This window comes from Sebastes fasciatus, chromosome 24 (assembly GCF_043250625.1).
Source record: "Sebastes fasciatus isolate fSebFas1 chromosome 24, fSebFas1.pri, whole genome shotgun sequence".
Taxonomy (NCBI): Eukaryota; Metazoa; Chordata; class Actinopteri; order Perciformes; family Sebastidae; genus Sebastes; species Sebastes fasciatus.
In genome coordinates this window covers 9,104,476-9,124,524 of record NC_133818.1, presented here as the reverse complement: position 1 = coordinate 9,124,524, position 20,049 = coordinate 9,104,476, and the positions used below count along the sequence as shown (strand labels likewise).

General features: G+C 43.4%; 1 protein-coding gene across 5 annotated transcripts in view; it reads left to right on the top strand.

Moving 5' to 3' along the window:
* Positions 1-18,470, top strand: part of LOC141763234 (beta-1,3-galactosyltransferase 1-like) — a 115,547-nt gene extending 97,077 nt beyond the window's left edge. For all 5 annotated transcript variants that reach the window (XM_074627761.1, XM_074627760.1, XM_074627757.1 and 2 more), the window contains one exon: positions 15,851-18,470. In XM_074627761.1, the coding sequence (XP_074483862.1) occupies positions 16,102-17,088 (987 nt within the window). In that variant the 5' untranslated portion in view covers positions 15,851-16,101 and the 3' untranslated portion in view covers positions 17,089-18,470. The remainder of the gene's footprint in view (positions 1-15,850) is intronic.
* The last annotated feature ends 1,579 nt before the right edge of the window (positions 18,471-20,049 follow it).

Here is a 20,049-nt window from a genome sequence, read left to right as displayed (position 1 = left end):
GGACTCTGGTGGTGAGCATTTGGCCTTTTAATGTTGCGGAGCCGCAAATCTATGGCTGAGAACAGGGTGCTGTGGTGTCAGGGAGCGTCACAAGGACTCATGGGAGATTTGTGCTGCATGTATGTGCACATAGACTTTCGTATGCATTTTACTAGTTCTACGTTGTAAGGAAATCTGTCCATAGAAAAACTCTGAATGGCTTCATACCACTAAGGGGAGATGCAATTTTTATTTTTGCCAGGAGATTATGCGTCCGGTCATGTGTGTGCATCTCTGTGTCTGTCTGTCCGTGGCTAATCTCGCATTCTGTTGGACCCATCATCTTAATATTTTTTTTGTGAGTGTAAAAACTGTTTAGCTGTAAAATGAGAAAGTTTGTGAGGCGGCCGCCATGTTGAGATCAGTTGATGAAATACCAAGCAACTATCTCATTTTACGGCTAAACAGTACACTATAAGATGTTTCTGAAAACATTTGAGGTGAGAAATAGGTATTACAGTAACAGAATATTTATCCATAATTGACCGTTTGATCGCAGTTTGCGAGTGATTTACAGCTTCCTGCGTTGAATGAACAGCCAATAGGAACGCTCTCTCTCTGAAATGACCTGTGATTGGCCAAAGTCTCCCGTCACAGGTTAGATTTTGTTTAAAGCCTGAAAACAGAGCCATGAGGAGGTGCTGAAGTCTAGTTTTCTCTCAGAGCACTTGAATTACAATACGCTGAAAGGTTATTATGGAACAAATCCTTAAAGCTACACTACAATTCCGGCTCATTTTTGGAGAAACGATGCCTCAAATCACTATTCATTATCCTCAAAGAGAGGACGGTGCACTCGAAAGAGGTCTAATTTAATCAACTAAGTGCTGAAAACAGCCATTTGTGTTCAGAATGGAACATCACTTATCTCAATTCCCGTCTTATCCATCATGAGCTGAAGTACCATTTTTTTTTTTTTTCGATTGGTGGTTGCTTCATTTTTTGGAGTGAAACACTTCATGTGAATATCACATGCTATTCACATCGCTTAGTGTCTGGGAGATCGGGGCATTTTCCGTCCCCATAGAAACTGCTGCCATATGGGCAGAGGAGCATGATGGGAGAAAGGTGATCACTCCGAATGGTAATGTTGGAGTGGATTTGGAATACTTCAAGCCGCCTATCTAACAGTCTGTTATTCACTTTACTGTGTTTGGTTTAGATTCGGTGCTTTTGATGGAAGTCCTCAGGATATTATACTCACACAGTATTATGTACGTCTGATTCATCACTTTGCTGATGGACGTCGCAAAAGGGAAAATAAAAATTACAGAGAAACACCCCGAGACTCTCCAGAGCCGGATCAATAGCGGAGAATTTACAAGCCCATCAGAGACTTATCGCTGCCGCCGCTGCTGCTCCTGCTGCTTTAGTGTTGAAGGTGCTTGTAGACACTTCCGCAGGTTTAAGGTCAGCGTTGGAGTGAAGGGGAGAGAGCACAGGAAGAAGAGAAAGGGGGGAAAGAGGTGGGAAAGTGTTTAAATGAAAACAGTCGACTCCAGAGGAGGGTTGGAGAGGTTGGTGCTACATGATGTGTCTACACTTCCGCTGCAGGCTGCTTACTGTATCGATCGCCTTCTCGCTTTGTTTTTCCAGCTTAACACAAAGGTTCCTCTGCATGTGTTGAGACTCCAAGAGACACAAGAATATAAAACCTTTCCAAGGAAAGATTGTAATATTGATTTATCACCATAAATCACAAGGAAGGATTGAGATGAAGAAGCTAACATTAGGGATGCCACAATAGATTTTGGATACCAAATTCGATGCCACAATTAAAAAAGACAAAAAACAAGACAATAAATCGAATGTACTTCAACATACACATATTACCATTTGCATACTGGTCTTTTTTTTGTGAATTTATTTTTAATTCCTGATGGGCCACTTCAAGTTTCTCACCAAAAAACTAAATTTTACAAGATTGCATTTGAAAACATCATGATAGTGTTATAAGTTACCTTCGCATGATGCTCATTTTTACTAAATAGAGCTTGAACGCATCATAATGTAACACCCGTACGTTAGCTGTTAGCTCCGTTATGTATTAGGGCTGGGACGATACACCTATCTACCGATTCAATACTATCACATTACTTGGGTGCCAATTCGATATGTATTGTGATTCGATATTATGATTTATTGCGAGTTTTGTTAACTTTTTTAACACTACACCATGGGAAAAAGTTGAATCATACACTTCTAGGGACTTTTACTATGGAAAATATCTAAATTAATACATTAAAAATGTTTGATTTTTGGCATGTGTGTAGTCAGAGATGTCCTGAAGTCAAATATATCAATATGTCATTGTCAGGAATTATTTATTCAAGGTTTTCCAGCAACCCAAAAAGGGACATATAATGTGTTTTATACTTCTATACTCGAATTAATCTTATTTCCATATATGTATTTTGTATAAACAGTTCCCTTTGTTAACACCTTATTTTGAAAACCGGACGTAGTCACACGTGTATACTTTTGCTAACTTCGCCAAGTCCATTTAACGTTAACTAGCTCTCCTTCTACCAATTTCAACATTTGTTGTTAACAATGTGACATTATCAGGGACATTTTTTATTCGCGGGACGATAATAATAATAAACGCCATCAGCCTCGAGCCCTGACGGTACCTATGGTACTATATAAAAACGAGTGCGAGGACCTGGTACAGAAGTCTGTTCTCATGACATCTCTAGATCACATAGATAGATTTTCCTTATTAACATAAATTAGATTCTGATTCTGTCGAGTGAAGAAAGCAAGACTTGAGTCTTAGAAGTGAAATTTATGATGCTGCTTGTTCAGCTCTGAACTTCATTACCCTACTAATACTATTTTTATGTTGGTTCTAGTTGATTTGGGTTGCTGTAGTCCAGTGGGGCTGATGGATATGCTTCACTACATGTGGAAAATGACCTCCTATGAACAGAAGCCCCAAGAGGAGATGCCCGTTTCAAATGATTTTTCTTGCTTTGCTGTTTTCTCTCAATCCATTTAATGGTGGTTGTCATAACTTATCAAAGCATGGTCTGTTATATTTGATCGTTAGACCCTTGTGATGACTTTGGACGGAACGTTTTGTAGGATTTATTACACTGTCGGACTGCCAGACCGCTTTGAATGTAGGGAAATAACATATTCATTAGGGTTCAGTTGTTTGCAGTGCATTGAACCTGGATTGTTTATATAGCACATTTCATACACAATGGCAGTTCAAATTGCATAGAATAAGCAAGACAAGAAAAGAACAAAAACAATCTAATGAGATCAATAAATAGTAAATGGTGAAGCCAAAGCAGGGAAAAACAAAATTACATAGAGAACAAGTGGTTATAAACTTAGATTTGGACATGGGCAGAGTCCTCTTAAGGGCTTTACATAACGGACTGACAAAGTTCGTCAATGGGACAATAGCGATCCAGTAAAAGACAAATGTAGATCTGAGTATCATCTGCATAAATACGGTAGTTAATGTTTTGAAAAATCTGTCTTAACGGCAGCATGTGCTTTTTTCATGCTGAATGACTTATTTTCAATAAACTTATGAGCACATCTCTGGTAAACATCAGATTTAAAGTGGTGCTTTTGTGTTATTCTTTGTGGAGAAACTCACTTTTACGGACCTGTTGATTAAATCAACGATCAATTAGTCAACAGAGTCGTATGAGTGTTGGTCGACTAAGAATTTCTTTGGTCGAGGACAGCTCTAGAAAACTCTTAGCAGATCAGAGGGTAGAAAAATGTTAACAATACGTCCCACAATTTTGTCACCGTTCTCTTTTTTTTGTCACACTACTGACTCAATCGCTCCACTGCAGATGTGAGTGCCTGACAGTGTAAAACGCTGCTTGCACTGAGCAACCAAGCAGGTGTGAGTGTACGAATGGGAGTGCAGGCCACTGCTGGGAGTGCGTGCTCAGCAAAACGCTGCCCTGGATAATGTAAAAGTTTAAAGAAGCGAACGCTGCCTCGCCCCAGGCGGCTGCGCTCTCTAGTGACTACAGCTGATACATTTCATCAATACCATAAAGCTCTGACTTTTACAGCCAGATCTATGGAGGTTATTACCTCAGCTTTTTCCCCTTTCCCTCCACGAACGCCTTGTTTTCTTGTTGGTGTAGCGTTCGTCCTCACCAGCTGTTATCACATAATGTTTAATTTTGGGTGCTGAGTACGCCTCGGCGGCATTACCATAATTCCAGCGTCTTCCGGGAGCATCGCCCCCACTTACCCCGATGCAGCACCGAGCTTGAATATTGTATAACGGCAATGTCACCCAGTCGGACAGTGAAATGTATTACCTGCATGAATCAAGTTGTCATTTCCAATTTATGAGGGAGCTTAGCATTCAGAGCACACGTCTGGCCGGTGTGGGGAGCTGAAACTGTTCGCCTCTCCGAACCCCCCCCCTCCCTCAGCAACGCCCAGTGCCGATTCTCATTGAGGTCAACGACACCGCAAAACAAACCATGCTCATTTTTTCATGTGTAATTATGAAACGCAGCTGTGTTTGTGCACCAAAACTCAGCGTCTTTTTACTGCTTACTCATCCACCAGCAGGGTAGCCTTTGCACATCTCAGCTTGTTTTAACCTGCGTGACGCACCACATTGGGTGGGAGTCGCAGCTCAACACAAATTAAGTATAATTATAAGTTCTCAGCTGTCTTCTGAGACCCACAATAGACTCGTTTTTGTCTTTTTTAGGGGGGGAACAGGGGGTCTTCAGGGGGAGATAGCAGGTCAACAGTAGATGTCACATAGAAGCGGTATACATCATCTGAAGGCTGAGAACTTGAAGATTAATTTGAGATGCAGCACTGTGGGTCAAGTTCTTCTAGTCATAAATCAGAAATATGTATAAGGGTTTAGAACATTATGATAGAAGTGTATGATGGCCAATCCCATGCTCTATACTACGTTTTGGGTTGATACCATTTGTTACACAGATTTGGTCCTAAATTTAACCATTTTTTACCGCTGGAGAACTGATAAAAATGATCAATAATCCCTCCAAAATACCACATTAAGTCACCAAGACCTTGAGGAACACCATAGAAAAAGCAATGCTGTGATTTGGTGTCAAAAACTTTGACATTTGGAGATTTCTGCATTTTTCGGCGATTGGATGGCGAGCACTTCTGTTGTGTAAACTGCTCAGAAACCCCCTTATTGTCAATCCACATAGGAAAGCCATCCATCCTCTGAATGCTCTAGGTCTTTAGTTTGTGGCTGTAAAGTTTCATGAGGCTGTGATTATCCTAGAGGTCACCACAGGTCATTTTATACGGTGATGTCAAGTCTCAAAAAATGGTCTCACTACAATGAAATGGCTCCTATGGGCACTATCATCATCACGCATGAATACAGTTGGGCTCATTGGATCCACAAGAGTCTCAGCTTTACAGTGATACCCAATTTATGTAATGCAAGACCGATTAGGGACCCCATTATGCAGAAATATTAGAATACATAATATTAGAAAAGGCGAAAATAAAAAATGTATTATTTCATAAAACTGCATGTGATTATCATAAAGTGGGCATGTCTGTAAAGGGGAGACTCGTGGGTACCCATAGAACCCATTTTCATTCTCATATCTTGAGGTCAGAGGTCAAAGAACCCCTTTGAAAGTTTTTCCTCGCCAAATTTAGCCTGAATTCTTAGCGTTATTTAGCGACGACATGGTTGGTACCAATGGATTGGTTAGGTTTTCTTTCTTTCTAGCTCTAAAACTGAACCTGCTACAGCCTCTTAAAGACGATCGGTATCGCCCGCGATCCCGCTGGTCTCAGGAGGTTAAACAAGTTTTAACTTTCAGCAATCGTAATGTCCTTTGAGGCAAGCATCAGTTTAAACAAACGCTGAGAGTTTTGAGCACTTGGCCAAAGACTGACGCGCCAAGGCACAGTTCGGGCTCAAGTCAGCACTGGAGTGGGGATGGAGCATCAGGCTTCTGTACGGCCGCCAAATCTGTTGGCCGCTATTGATATCCCATTTCCTCTGTCACTCCTAAGCTGCTTTGCATTCGGAGGCTTTGCACTAAGCCCAGAGTGTCCAGTCTGCGGCCTGTAATGCCGACTACACGGCTGGCTGTGCCGCTCCACAACAATCATCCAGTCTTTTATTATCCAGGAAACAAAAGCGTAGCTGGTGCCACGCTGGGAGCCTACCAGCCCTGACATTTTAATTGTGCTTCTCTCATATTAGGTGGGATGCAAACCAATTTGGCCATTGCTGTTAAATTCCTCGCGCATTAATTCCTCTTTTGAATGTTTAGAGGCCGACATAATGGGTTTTAGACTTGGCAGAAGATTGGAGGGAAAGAGGATCAAACGTCGGACAGAAGACCGTTTTTTTTTTATTTTGCGGCTGACAATTATAAACCTCCTGTTGAGCTTATCACACATTCAGCAGCAGGAGCTTGAGATAAGGTGCTGAGTTATGGGATGTGGACGGCGTATGTGGGCATCGGCAAGAAAGGTCCGCTCAAGCGTTTTTTGTGTGTTTGATCGGTTTAAATTTCTAGATTGTATACTTTCACTCTCTAAACCTTTTTTTTTTTTTTTTGCTAGTTTTATTTTACTCACTTTGGCCACTAAACATAAGTCCATCTCTAGAGTGCCTCAATGGAAACAGCACAATCATGGCGAGCTGGTTATTGCGAACGGTTTATTTTTGGCGAAATTTTAAATAAGACATGTAGAATAAAGTCATTTTGATGAAATACCACTACGTTAAAGGTTCTCTATGCAGGATTCAGATCATTATTATAACAGCTAACAACTATTGTCTATGTAAAGATATAGAGGAGTAATGTCTACCTGAGCAGAGAATGAAGTCACTCTCCCTCTGTGTGTGTTGTCATCCGAACTTCTCCTTGCTTTGTTGACATAGCCGCAAAGAGTATAGAAGCAAAGAGACGAAACTCAAACTTTTTTGACAACAGCTGCTGTCGCCATTTTGGACTGAAAACGCGTATTATATTTATAATGTTTTACTGTTCAACACAGGCCATTTTGGTAAAATATGTATTAAGCACCTTTAAGATCCGATTTGGTTGCTTTTCCTAACGAAAGCATTCGTCACACATGATGTGTTCAAGGAAAGTCAGAAAGTTCATGTTAATGTCTGTTTTCCTTCTGGCTATGATAAATGGTGTATTTTTGGCCAGGAAACATTCTTTTTAAACCCGCCGGTGGGTTTTGGGGAAAAAAGCTGTTCAACCCTCAAATGTAGTTGAAATTGTAAATTATTCACATCCTTCCACGCCTCCAGTATCACTATATTCATATGCAGCTCTCACTGGCCTTGGAGTCTGTTTTGTTTCAGTGTTTGAGGGGAAAGTGTTTGAGTCCCTCCAAGGAAGCTGCTGTTTGTTCAGTAATCATAAAGCATACGCAGGCACTCTAAGACAATGTCACATACCCTAGAGTCAAAGTGGAAAGTGTGTTTGATAAATATAATTTGTTCCTGAGTGGCGTTTTTTCCTCCCTCAGACATAAAAAGCAATTATTTTTTATTTCCATTGTCCTCTTTGTTGTATTTATTGAATGGTATTTACAGGTAACGCCTCGCTTCCAGATACTATTACCACATCATAATGCAGCAATGTAAAGAATCTCCACACAAAAACGTATTTGACAGCTTTGCTTAAATCAGCAGTCGTGAAAACCGCAAGTGATGGAGGCTGCTTCCTGTTTTCCTTCGCCATTCATTAAGTCCGTGCTATTGAAACAGGCAGCGTGAATGTAAGACGTCAACCCTGAGCTCGGAATATGATTTATTTACCTTCAAATGTGTCCGCCCTCCACGCTCACCTCTCACGCACATGTTCCTCCGATGCAACAGCAGACAGCAGATATTACAGTCCATTAAACCACCTTGCTTTGTTTTCCTCTAACTCCCTCCCTCACTGACTCACATACACAGTCATCCCCCCCGAGCAAGGTCACTCTACGCTGCACTAATGACTGCAATCAATTATCTGGTGTATTAAACGAGACTGAAACTCCCACATCTCTAGCCTTCCAGCTTTGTGCTTCAGCTCATAGAGGTCACTTGATTGTAAAGACAACAGAGCAGACAATTCTGTTCAGAGTTCCTGTGAACCCCCCAAGCAGGAATAATAATGTATAATAGTAAAATATGTCATTGATTTCTTTAATGTATGATAATAACAAGGTGATGTTATGAACGCCAGCTCTTGAAGCAATTGATCCGATTGTAATATAATGAATGAATAATTTACTTGTTATGTGGCGTACTACTCAGCCTGTCAAAACAGTGCCAGGATGTCAGAAGACTGAGACAATAACCCTGATGATGTCGTAACGATGTCATCAGGGTTATCTCGGCTTGGGCTGACCTCGAATGGTTGAGGTTAGGCATTGAATTTCAATGGTTAAGGTTAGGCATTGACCTTGAATGGTTAAGGTTAGACATTGACCTTGAATGGTTAAGGTTAGACATTTACCTTGAATGGTTAAGGTTAGACATTGACCTGAAATGGTTAAGGTTAGACATTGACCTCGAATAGTTACGTCTAGGCATTGACCTCCAATGGTTATGGTTAAGCATTGACCTCAAATGGTTACGGTTAGGTATTGACCTCGAATGGTTAAGGTTTGGCATTGGCCTCAAATGGTTACGGTGAGGTATTGACCTCGAATGGTTGAGTTTAGGCATTGACCTCAAATGGTTAAAGTTAGGCGTTGACCTCCAATGGTTGAGGTTAGACATTGACCTCCAATGGTTGAGGTTAGGCATTGACCTCCAATGGTTAAAGTTAGGCATTGACCTCCAATGGTTAAAGTTAGGCATTTACCTCCAGTGGTTGATGTTATGCGTTGACCTCCAATGGTTGAGGTTAGGCGTTGACCTCCAATGGTTGAGGTTAGATGTTGACCTCTAAAGGTTGAGGTTAGTCATTGACCTTGAATGTAGCCAATAAAAAATACAGATCTCAATTTGAGTTCAGCTTCTTTCAAAAGTTGAAAACTACTAGATAATTAGATTTGGATTAACAGTTAATGAGTTTGTAGGTTGCTATTGAACTCCAACCTTAGGCCTCTACCACATCAATTTTGACCATTATTTCCATAATATGTCTGTTACAAACCCTCTCAATTTATGGAAGTGCAATTTGCCCGAGTACCTTTTTAACTGATTCATCATTTTGCCAATAACACGTCAGAAATAATGAAAAATGCCCGGCGCAATTTCCCATCACAAAAGCCCAAGGTGATATCTTCAAATTGCTTTTTTTTTTGTAGTCAAGTCCAAACCCCAGAGATATTCAGTTTTTAGTGGCATACAACAGAAAAGCAGCAAATCCTTAAGAAGCAGTGAAGGTTGGGAATGTTTGGTTTATGAAAAATGATGATTAATCGTTCGTCAAAACTGTTGCGTGCCTCTCTCTGCGGATAAATGTTTGATCAGACTACAGAAGTATTATAAGTCTCCTCCTCCACACAAAGGTGATCATCATGTGGAGTCTGGGATCAGTGTGAGGCGTAATGGAGCAGCGACTGCAGCAGAGCTCAGTATGAGGTTGCTAAATTGACTTCCCGCGTGATGTGGGTGGGGGTGGGGAATTACATTCAAAACACTTTAGCACTTAATGACGAACTGACTGCATTTCTCCTACCATTCTCTCTCTCTCCCCTTATGGCCTGTCACTGCGCTGTCATGACAACCGGCTCAGATTAGCAGATCATTAGCAATAAGCCCCGTAAATGGGTGTTAATAATAACTGTAATTATTACACTTTAATGTTTCTTTTTTCACACGTTAATGCCGAGGTTTTATTGCAATGTGCTATTTTGGAGTTACTCCAATGGCGTGTTTCACTGCAGCAGGTTAGTCATTATTATGATCTACAGTCGTTTTTCTTTCTGTCATGTAATTTACACAATCTGCCACAAATGTCACAGCACGACTTCTCAGCAGTCATAACGCAGTCAAAAAGGACGTCATATACACACACTCAAACGGTTATGTTGCTCCATACAGTGGTGGATCTTCCATACGTGATTGGTTGCCGTGAAACGACCTTACACGTGACCTCATAAGCGACCTTTGTGCATGTTTATGCAAATCATTTGGTAACCATGGTAACATGTATGCACCCTTCATAATTCATTAAAAAGAGTGAAACGTAGCAACAACATGGTAGACACATCTCCAGCTGTGATATTACAGTCACATCCTGTTTCTACATTCATATAATGAGGTCCAGTTGCAGCCACAATAATGTGCTTTAGAGTTATTTCTCTGTGGGGTATTTGTGACACCAGAGAAGATGAATAAAACACATCATATGAAGTATTGAAGTGCAGCATGACCTGCTGTCAGTCCCCAGAATTGGATTTCCCCACGAGGCTCCATGTTGTGCTGATGATGCAGGATGACATCACCAAATACTGTCCAATGAATGAGTTACCTATTAGTCTATAACTTCATGTTTACAGTTCTTGACCTCCAGTTTTAGTATTTAATAATCTTGTCAACATGGGAGTGGACAAATATGCTGCTTTATATAAATGTATGTATATATTTATTATTGGAAATCAATTAACAACACAAAACAATGAGAAATATTGTCCAGAAACCCTCACAGGTACTGCATTTAGCATAACAAAAATGCTCAAATCATAACATGGCAAACTGCAGCCCAACAGGCAACAACAGCTGTCAGTGTGTCAGTGTGCTGACTTGACTATGACTTGCCCCAAACTGCATGTGATTATCATAAAGTGGGCATGTCTGTAAAGGGGAGACTCGTGGGTACCCATAGAACCCATTTTTCATTAACATATCTGGAGGTCAGAGGTCAAGGGACCCCTTTGTAAATGGTCATGCCAGTTTTTCCTCGACAAAATGTATCGTAAGTTTGGAGCGCTATTTAACCTCCTTCGTGACAACATGTGTTAACATCGTTAGTGACTAGCTCTCGTCCTGCCGATTTCAACATATTTGTTGTTCACAATGTAGCATTATCAGGGGAAAATAGGGTGCGTCGATAGTGAGTTTATACTGTACATCCTTTCAGATTTTAGACGTCCATAGTCTCAAGGCCCCAAAAATCAATACAATGTTTTTGAGAATTGATACAGTATCACAAAACACAATATTGCAATACTCAAGTGTATTGATATTTTCTTACACCCCTAGTCTTAAAGAGGACCTATTATGATTATTTTCAGGTTCATACTTGTACTTTGGGTTTCTACTAGAACAAGTTTGCATGCTTTATTGTTCAAAAAACGCTTTAGTATTCTCATATTGGCTGTTCTGCACCACCTCCTTTCACCTTCTGTCTGAAACGCTCTGTTTGAGCCCCGCCCCCTCTCGAAAAGTCCAGTCTGCTCTGATTGGTCAGCTGGCCCACCGTTGTGATTGGTCAACTGAACTCTTCGGACTCCGCTCTAACTAGCTTTGTTTGAGGGCGTGCCAAACTAGCCGCAAGGCAGGTATTATGCTAATGTGTTACTTGGTGACATCACCATGTTACGGAAGAAAAGATGAGACTTCAAACAAGGTAGTTCAGGAGCAGTGTTTCTTCTTTTGGTGTGGACTTTGGGCTTTGTAACTGCAGAACTTTTACATGCACAAAAATCTATATAATACACTAAAGGAAATAGAAAAAGCATTATAGGTCGTCTTTAAACTGAAAATAATGCAAGGTGGCCCAATGAGCTACTCTGTAACTTATGTTCTTCATCTGGCAACTAATGTGTACTCGAACCTCTTTCCAGGCTGCTGAATCAGCAGACCGTGTGGTCTGTTTTGGTCGTACTAAATTAGTTTCTGCTCACCGCAAATTAACGCTGTCATTACTTAATATTTACCACCGCGAGAGCTGTATCACCGCAATCTAAAACTATGATATTCTGTGTAACATATTCAGGAGATGACTTCTACTCAGGCGCTAATGTAATTCAAAGACGGCATGAAACGATACAGCTGAACTTTTCAATTTGCTCTGAGGGGGGAAGTTAGGTCTCGGGGTTTTCGTGAGGTGCATCGCCAAACGAGGTTATCCTCGGCGTGCGGCGGTTTTGTCGGGTTATGAAACCAATAGACCCTCCTGAGTAAGGTGAGGACGAGCTGATTCGCAAACAGGAAGAGGGAGATGAGGGGGAGCAAGGTCAAGGAAAGGGAATGAATATGATGATTTAGTGATTTTGTCGGAGAGGAGGAGAAGGAGGAGGAGGAGTGGAGTGGCTTTAGGGAGACTGATTGCGATGGAAGTTGTCAATAAGTTAGAGGCAAGCTGTGAGGAGAGAGAGGGAAATGACACGGAGAAAAAGGGAGGTAGCTCAACAAGACAGAGCAAGGGAGTGTGGGAAACTTGAAACGAGGAGTCCCGCAGACAAAAACAATAAAAATCCAGAAGTATAGAGAGTGAGACGAAGAAATCAGAGAGGGGGGGAGGTAGTGAGACGTATAAAAATGGATCAAGCACTCGCTGAAGTAAAGAAGGAGGGAGTGATCGAGAGGGAGGAGGTGTGGAAAAGCAGCCATGATGAGATGGATTCTACTGGACCATGAGATTGATGACTCTGCTTCAGAAAGAGAAGAGGGAAGAGATAGCAGAGATGTGAGGGGTGGGGTGGGGGGGATAAGAGAAAAGCCCTGATGAAAAGACGCATCGCGCCCCGCAAGACACGACAAAATCTGGAGTCTGATAAAAAGAATGAGCTGTTTTTTAATCTCAGCCCTTCCATCTTGAGACAGAGCACAAGCAGCATCTCCCAGTATCTCTAATAGGATCTGTTCTACTTTTTTTTTGTTCATCATCAGTTATGCTTTAAAAAAAGAAAAATGTATTTCACCAGAATAAAAAAGGGGATTATGTCTGAGGCAAATAAAAGTGAGTTTGTAAAGAAGGATTAGACGCCAGACATCCTGTGAATCCGTCACCGCTTTTGAATGCAAACATTTAAATACAGGAAGCACACAGTGTTTAAGCCATACACTGTTTATAAGAAGTGGATGTAGTCACTGTGACGTCACCCATTGGTTTGTGGACTGCCGTTGTGAAGCTTTGAGTTTGGCATTTGGCCATTGTCATCTTGGTTTTTGGCCGTCACCCTCTTGGTATTTGGCCGTCACCATCCTGGTGTTTGGCCGTCACCATCCTGGTGTTTGGCCGTCACCATCTTGGTATTTAGCCGTCACCATCTTGGTGTTTGGCCGTCACCATCCTGGTGTTTGGCCGTCACCATCTTGGTGTTTGGCCGTCACCATCATGGTGTTTGGCCAATACCATCTTGGTGTTTGGCCCTCACCATCTTGATGTTTGGCCGTCACCATCTTGGTGTTTGGCCCTCACCATCTTGGTGTTTGGCCCTCACCATCTTGGTGTTTGGCCAATACCATCTTGGTGTTTGGCCAATACCATCTTGGTGTTTGGCCCTCACCATCTTGGTGTTTGGCCGTCACCATCATAGTTTTTGGCCGTCACCATCGTGGTTTTTGGCCGTCACCATCTTGGTGTTTGGCCGTCACCATCTTGGTGTTTGGCCAACACCATCTTGGTTTTTGGCCGTCACCATCTTGGTGTTTGGCCGTCACCATCTTGGTTGTTGGCCGTCACCATCTTGGTGTTTGGCCGTCACCATCTTGGTTGTTGGCCATCACCATCTTGGTTTTTGGCCGTCACCATCTTGGTGTTTGGCCGTCACCATCTTGGTGTTTGACCAACACCATCATGGTGTTTGGCGGTCACCATCTTGGTGTTTGGCCGTCACCATCTTGGTGTTTGGCCGTCACCATCTTGGTTGTTGGCCGTCACCATCTTGGTGTTTGGCCGTCACCATCTTGGTTGTTGGCCGTCACCATCTTGGTTTTTGGCCGTCACCATCATGGTTTTTGGCCGTCGCCATCTTGGTGTTTGGCCAACACCATCTTGTTTTTTTGCCGTCACCATCTTGGTGTTTGGCCCTCACCATCTTGGTTGTTGGCCGTCACCATCTTAGTTGTTGGCCGTCACCATCTTGGTTTTTGGCTGTCACCAATTTGGTTTTTGGCCGTCCCAATGTTGGTTTTTGGCCGTCACCAATTTGGTTTTTGGCCGTCACCATCTTGGTTGTTGGCCGTCACCATCTTGGTGTTTGGCCGTCACCATCTTGGTTGTTGGCCATCACCATCTTGGTGTTTGGCCGACACCATCTTGGTTTTTGGCCGTCACCATCTTGGTGTTTGGCCGTCACCATCTTGGTGTTTGACCAACACCATCATGGTGTTTGGCGGTCACCATCATGGTGTTTGGCGGTCACCATCTTGGTGTTTGGCCAACACCATCTTGTTTTTTTGCCGTCACCATCATGGTTTTTGGCCGTCGCCATCTTGGTGTTTGGCCAACACCATCTTGTTTTTTTGCCGTCACCATCTTGGTGTTTGGCCCTCACCATCTTGGGTGTTGGCCGTCACCATCTTGGTTTTTGGCCGTCACCAATTTGGTGTTTGGCCGTCACCATCTTGGTGTTTGACCAACACCATCATGGTGTTTGGCGGTCACCATCATGGTGTTTGGCGGTCACCATCTTGGTGTTTGGCCAACACCATCTTGTTTTTTTGCCGTCACCATCATGGTTTTTGGCCGTCGCCATCTTGGTGTTTGGCCAACACCATCTTGTTTTTTTGCCGTCACCATCTTGGTGTTTGGCCCTCACCATCTTGGGTGTTGGCCGTCACCATCTTGGTTTTTGGCCGTCACCAATTTGGTTTTTGGCCGTCACCATCTTAGTTGTTGGCCGTCACCATCTTGGTTTTTGGCTGTCACCAATTTGGTTTTTGGCCGTCCCAATGTTGGTTTTTGGCCGTCACCAATTTGGTTTTTGGCCGTCACCATCTTAGTTGTTGGCCGTCACCATCTTGGTTTTTGGCCGTCACCAATTTGGTTTTTGGCCGTCCCAATGTTGGTTTTTGGCCATCGTCATCTTGGTATTTAACTGTCGCCATCTTGTTTTTTGCCACATCATGCTGTATTGAAGAAGACATGAAACTAGCGATTGAGACTATAAACTCATGTTTACAATGTTTACTGAGGTAATAAATCAATCTTTAGAGCTTAAATACATCCACTCATGGTCAGTCAGTGTGTCCAATTAGTTGCCTGTCGTGCTAACAAAAGAACAGCTCATTACAGAGTAAAATATGGAAAAATCTACATGAAGTTCATTTTGCCATTGAGGTATGGAGAGGATGGGTGATGAGTAGAAGGGGAGTGAGACCAGGAGGATGAGAGGAAGTGGATATTAATCTTTTCACATGAGAACGTTTTACTTTCACCTTCTCTGCCTTGATCCCTCTCCCTCTCCGTCTCACCCCTCCTCCTCCTCCTCCTCCTCCTCCTCTTCCTCCTCCTCTCAGACTGGCTCTGATTGGCCAGCCTGTGTCTGCTCCGGGGGGGATCAGAGGGAGATAAACAGCGTTTGCAAACAGAAAGTGGTCGGAGCCAAGGCAGAGCAGGCCCCATCAATGAGAGGGAGTTTCCTGGGATATTCACTCTCTTTCTTCAGACCACAGAGCTGTTATCAGCGGCAGTGATAGAATGATGGGGTAACTGGCTGTGGCGCAGTGCCGCCTGCCTTGCCAGTGGACTGATGTTATGGGCTGTAATGAATAGGGAGTACAGAACTATTGTTAGATATGTCACACGCCTTGCCTGCATAAATGCCGTTTCATGAAAATGAAATATGTTGGAAGTCACACCTTTTAGTCAACATATCACAATGCTGCAGTTTCATTATGTAGTCATGATTTATGTCACCACTGACTGTCTGTTTTATCTTTTTTTAGATGCTGTCACGGAGAGCTGAAAGCGTTCGTGCGAGCTGCGATGGGATACGGTGAGGCCGCGGACGGGATAAGAAATCTCCGCGGTGCTCCTTCTCAATCACACTAGACGGTAGAGAAGTCCCTTATCTAAGATTAATGTCAGCTGCGTTGCGGAGGCAGCCTCACGCTGCGCCGCCAGATCTGAGACAACCCATGGAGGCGTGGCCTCGACGTTTCCAGCACTGCTGCCACTAACAGCCGAGTGAACAGCGATGCCTTCTAAGGTCTCCTGCTTATACTTGCTGACAGTGGTGTGCTGGGCCAGCGCTCTGTGGTACCTGAGTGTGTCCCGCCCCTCCACGTCCTACGTGGGCCAGATGACCATCCCCGTGCGCAAACCGCCCAAGGCGAGCAAGAACGACACCTTCAGCAACATCCGCACGCGCTCGCTCAACCCGCACGACTTCGGCTACCTCATCAATGAGGCCAAGAAGTGCGAGGCAGAGCCCCCGTTCCTCGTCATCCTGATCAGCACCACCCACAAGGAGTTCGACGCCCGCCAGGCCATCAGGGAGACATGGGGTGACGAGAGCACGTTCCCGGAGGTTCGCGTGGTCACGCTCTTCTTGCTGGGCCGCAGCACCGATCTCGTCCTCAACCAGATGGTGGAGCAGGAGAGTCAGATCTTTCATGACATCGTCGTGGAGGATTTTATCGACTCGTACCACAACCTGACGCTGAAGACGCTGATGGGCATGCGCTGGGTGGCCACGTTTTGCACCAAGGCTCAGTATGTCCTCAAGACGGACAGTGACATCTTCGTCAACATGGAGAACCTCATCTACAACCTCCTGAAGCCCACCACCAAGCCCCGGAGGAGGTACTTCACCGGCTACGTCATCAACGGCGGGCCAATCAGAGACATGCGCAGCAAGTGGTACATGCCCAGGGATCTGTACCCTGACAGCAAGTACCCGCCGTTCTGCTCCGGCACCGGCTACGTCTTCTCGGCGGACGTGGCCGAGCTCATATACAAGACGTCTTTGCACACCAGGCTGCTGCACCTGGAGGACGTGTACGTCGGCGTGTGCCTCCGTAAGCTTGGCATCCACCCGTTCCAGAACAGTGGCTTCAACCACTGGAAGATGGCCTACAGCCTCTGTCGCTACCGCCGGGTGGTCACCGTCCACCAGATCTCCCCCGAGGAGATGCACCGCATCTGGAACGACATGACCAGCAAGAAACACCTGAAATGTTAGCAGGACTGTTAGCACTCACGCCAGTGGGAGGGTCTCCATCGTTGGCGAATACTGTACAGCACGTAGCACCGAGCTGAAGGATCGACGAAGGCTTTGTCCAGGCGCTGATTGCTTTGCCAGGAGTCTCCGTAGTGCAAGCGAACTCTTCAGTGTTCTATGTCCTTTCTCACTTCAAGGTGTTCATGAGAGCTCAGACTCACAAAACAGGCACAACGTTGGAAAACCGTTTTCCAAGAAAAAAACACGTGCAAAATGTTCAGGTGGTTGGTTGTCATTGCCAGCAGCACTATGATTTTTATTACAGACCCCTTTTCTGTTGCTAAACATGATCACGTATTATGTGGGCAGAGCGTTAAATGGAGGCAGAAACATTCTCTGGTAGCTAACGCTGGCTAGCAAGTTTTGATAGTGACGTTTAGTAGTCTCATAGCCAACGGTGGCCAACGGCATTGTTGTAAAGATAAATTAATCTTTGGACGCCTATAGTTAACTATCCTTCAGTGAAGTCAGTCAAAAAGAGTTGTACAATATCGGCGAAGCGTTTCCGAGATCGAGAGAAAGGGTTGCTGATGTTAAAGCCGCAGCCGGTTAGCAGAAGGATAAATATGAGCAACATTAACTCTCCATCTCTGAAACATTTATATTGTAATTCGCTAGATTCTGGCACCCAACAACACAGCAAGATGACATTTTAGATGTGTAACTTTAACTGCTAGTGTTAGCCTCCAGTCTTTCCTTTGTTTTGCCTCCGGCTAACACCGTAACATCATCATGACGTCGACACAAAAAGGGCCTATATATACGAGACACAAACCGTCCCCCGATTACCAAACTGATGACATAAAATGCCAACACAGTTCTTCGGACCCAGATATTCGCCTCTTGGGTTGATCACTCTAATCATGAATGTTCCTCATGTATTTTCAGTTGTTGTACTTTCTGAACAAAGGTGTTAATGTTGGATGTACTGTCTGGCGCTGCGGCAGCTGTCGTCGTGAGGACCATGGTGAGTTTACAGTGTGATGACTCATTTACAAAACGTGAATCATGTTGCTCTTGGAAAGCAGTGGAGTATTAATGACTGGGACCTGTTTGCCTCTGTAATATCCTTTTCAGAATCAGACATATTTTCTTACAACAGAGCCACAGATCTGATTCGTGGAGATATCGGCGGCTCGCATTCCCAAGTGAATGTTACTTCTGTTAATGTGTGATGTGCAGTTATTTGTCCCAGGCAGTCGGGCTGCAGACTATTACATTTTCTATTACTTGAACACGAAGGAGGACAGATGTACGGTAAGAGCAGCGAAGACAAATACAACACTTTTGAGTGCTTTTCTTCTTTTCAATTACTTGAGATCAAATAAAGCGCTTTTATAAGACTCGATATTGTATTTATTACAGAAAACATTTTTTTATTCTGCTGGATTTATTACACTTAATCTGTAGCGTTGCATATGAGGAAACTAGATTAGAGGTGCTTCGGTGTGACTGTTGTGAAACATGAGCGGGTAGAAATGAAAGCGTCTCATTAGGACTGCTGTTCGTTCAGCAGCTGTGATCAGTGTGAAGCAGGTCGCAGCTCTCAACACGTCACCGACACACGGCGAGGAGGACTGACGGAAAGCTCTGGAAGCAACGCGGCCGTCTTCTCCTTCATGCAGGTGTGTGTGTAAGTGAAGATTGACAGTGCATACACTGTTGATTTCCAAGTGTCTTATAGGTTCCCTATTATTTGTATTCTTTTCTTTGTTTCTCTGTGTTTGATGTCTAGAAACGGGAGGGGATCTTTACAGCTTCAGTAGGTACCTTTTATAAAGAATAACTTTGTGTCATATTTTTTGAAACTGTCGCGATATCCTGACATTAGTGCTCCTAATGGATGTTTGCAAGAATCCACCCATGGATGTATAAAGAGAACTGGATACAGCGTTTGAGGCGTTCATTCCTATGAGATTTGCTCAGTGGCGCATGAAGCCAAAATGGCTCGACTGCCGAGTGATAAAGCACCCGGATCGTCCGGTGATCTTCCGCATCCATTGGGCCCATGACACAGAAGTTGTAGTACTGCCGTTTGGCCACTACGGAAATTTGCTTCGAAGCCCGGCGCTCTTCCTGGGGGCTTGAATCCACTGTGCCTGAGGGAAAACAGCCAATCGAATCCCCTCGGCGGAGCCCCTACCTAGCGAGCTTGCTATTTCCCATTGATGTATGCTAATAGAGTGTGCAAGGATGACGTATTTTTGCAGGCCAACCAGGAAGTTAGCATCGCGCACACTACACACTACATTTCTGTAAATTAAGCTAAAGCATTTTGACAGTATTATATTTTCAAAGATTATCTGTCTCATGCACTACTTCGCTTCACTACTGAGCAAATATGACGAAGATATTTTTTATAAAAGTTACCGACTGAACCTTTAAGACAATTTTAAATAGAAAATGTACTGTGTTTTTTTAATTTTATGGTCAATTTTTTGGGATTTGAATGATTTCAGAGGAGGCGTACAGTTAATAATAACAGATTCTAACCTTCAGGTTCATCAGTGATGTCAGACTGAATGCAGCCGACTTTATAACAGGTGCATTATTAGACTCGCCAAAAATGTTGTGTCTGGCAATAAAAGTGTAAACTGTTTCCTTACGGTGAAATCTTCTGTATGTAAATTTATGTACATGGATGTTTGGACAGTTTGCAGTGCAGATTTATCAGATTCATGGTTTTATCTCTTGACTCTTTGATTTGACATGTTCGCCTCCTACAGGGACATCTACGGTAGTGGCCACCGTCATCAAAGCAAACGCTCAGCCTACTGCAAAGCCTACAAACCAGGATAATTGTGGTGAGTCAATAACTTGATGACATAGATACATATGGAGGACGGAACTCAATAAATAAATAAATATGTCATTCAACGCATGAGAAATAATATTGAAAATAAATGTAGCCATAAATTAATT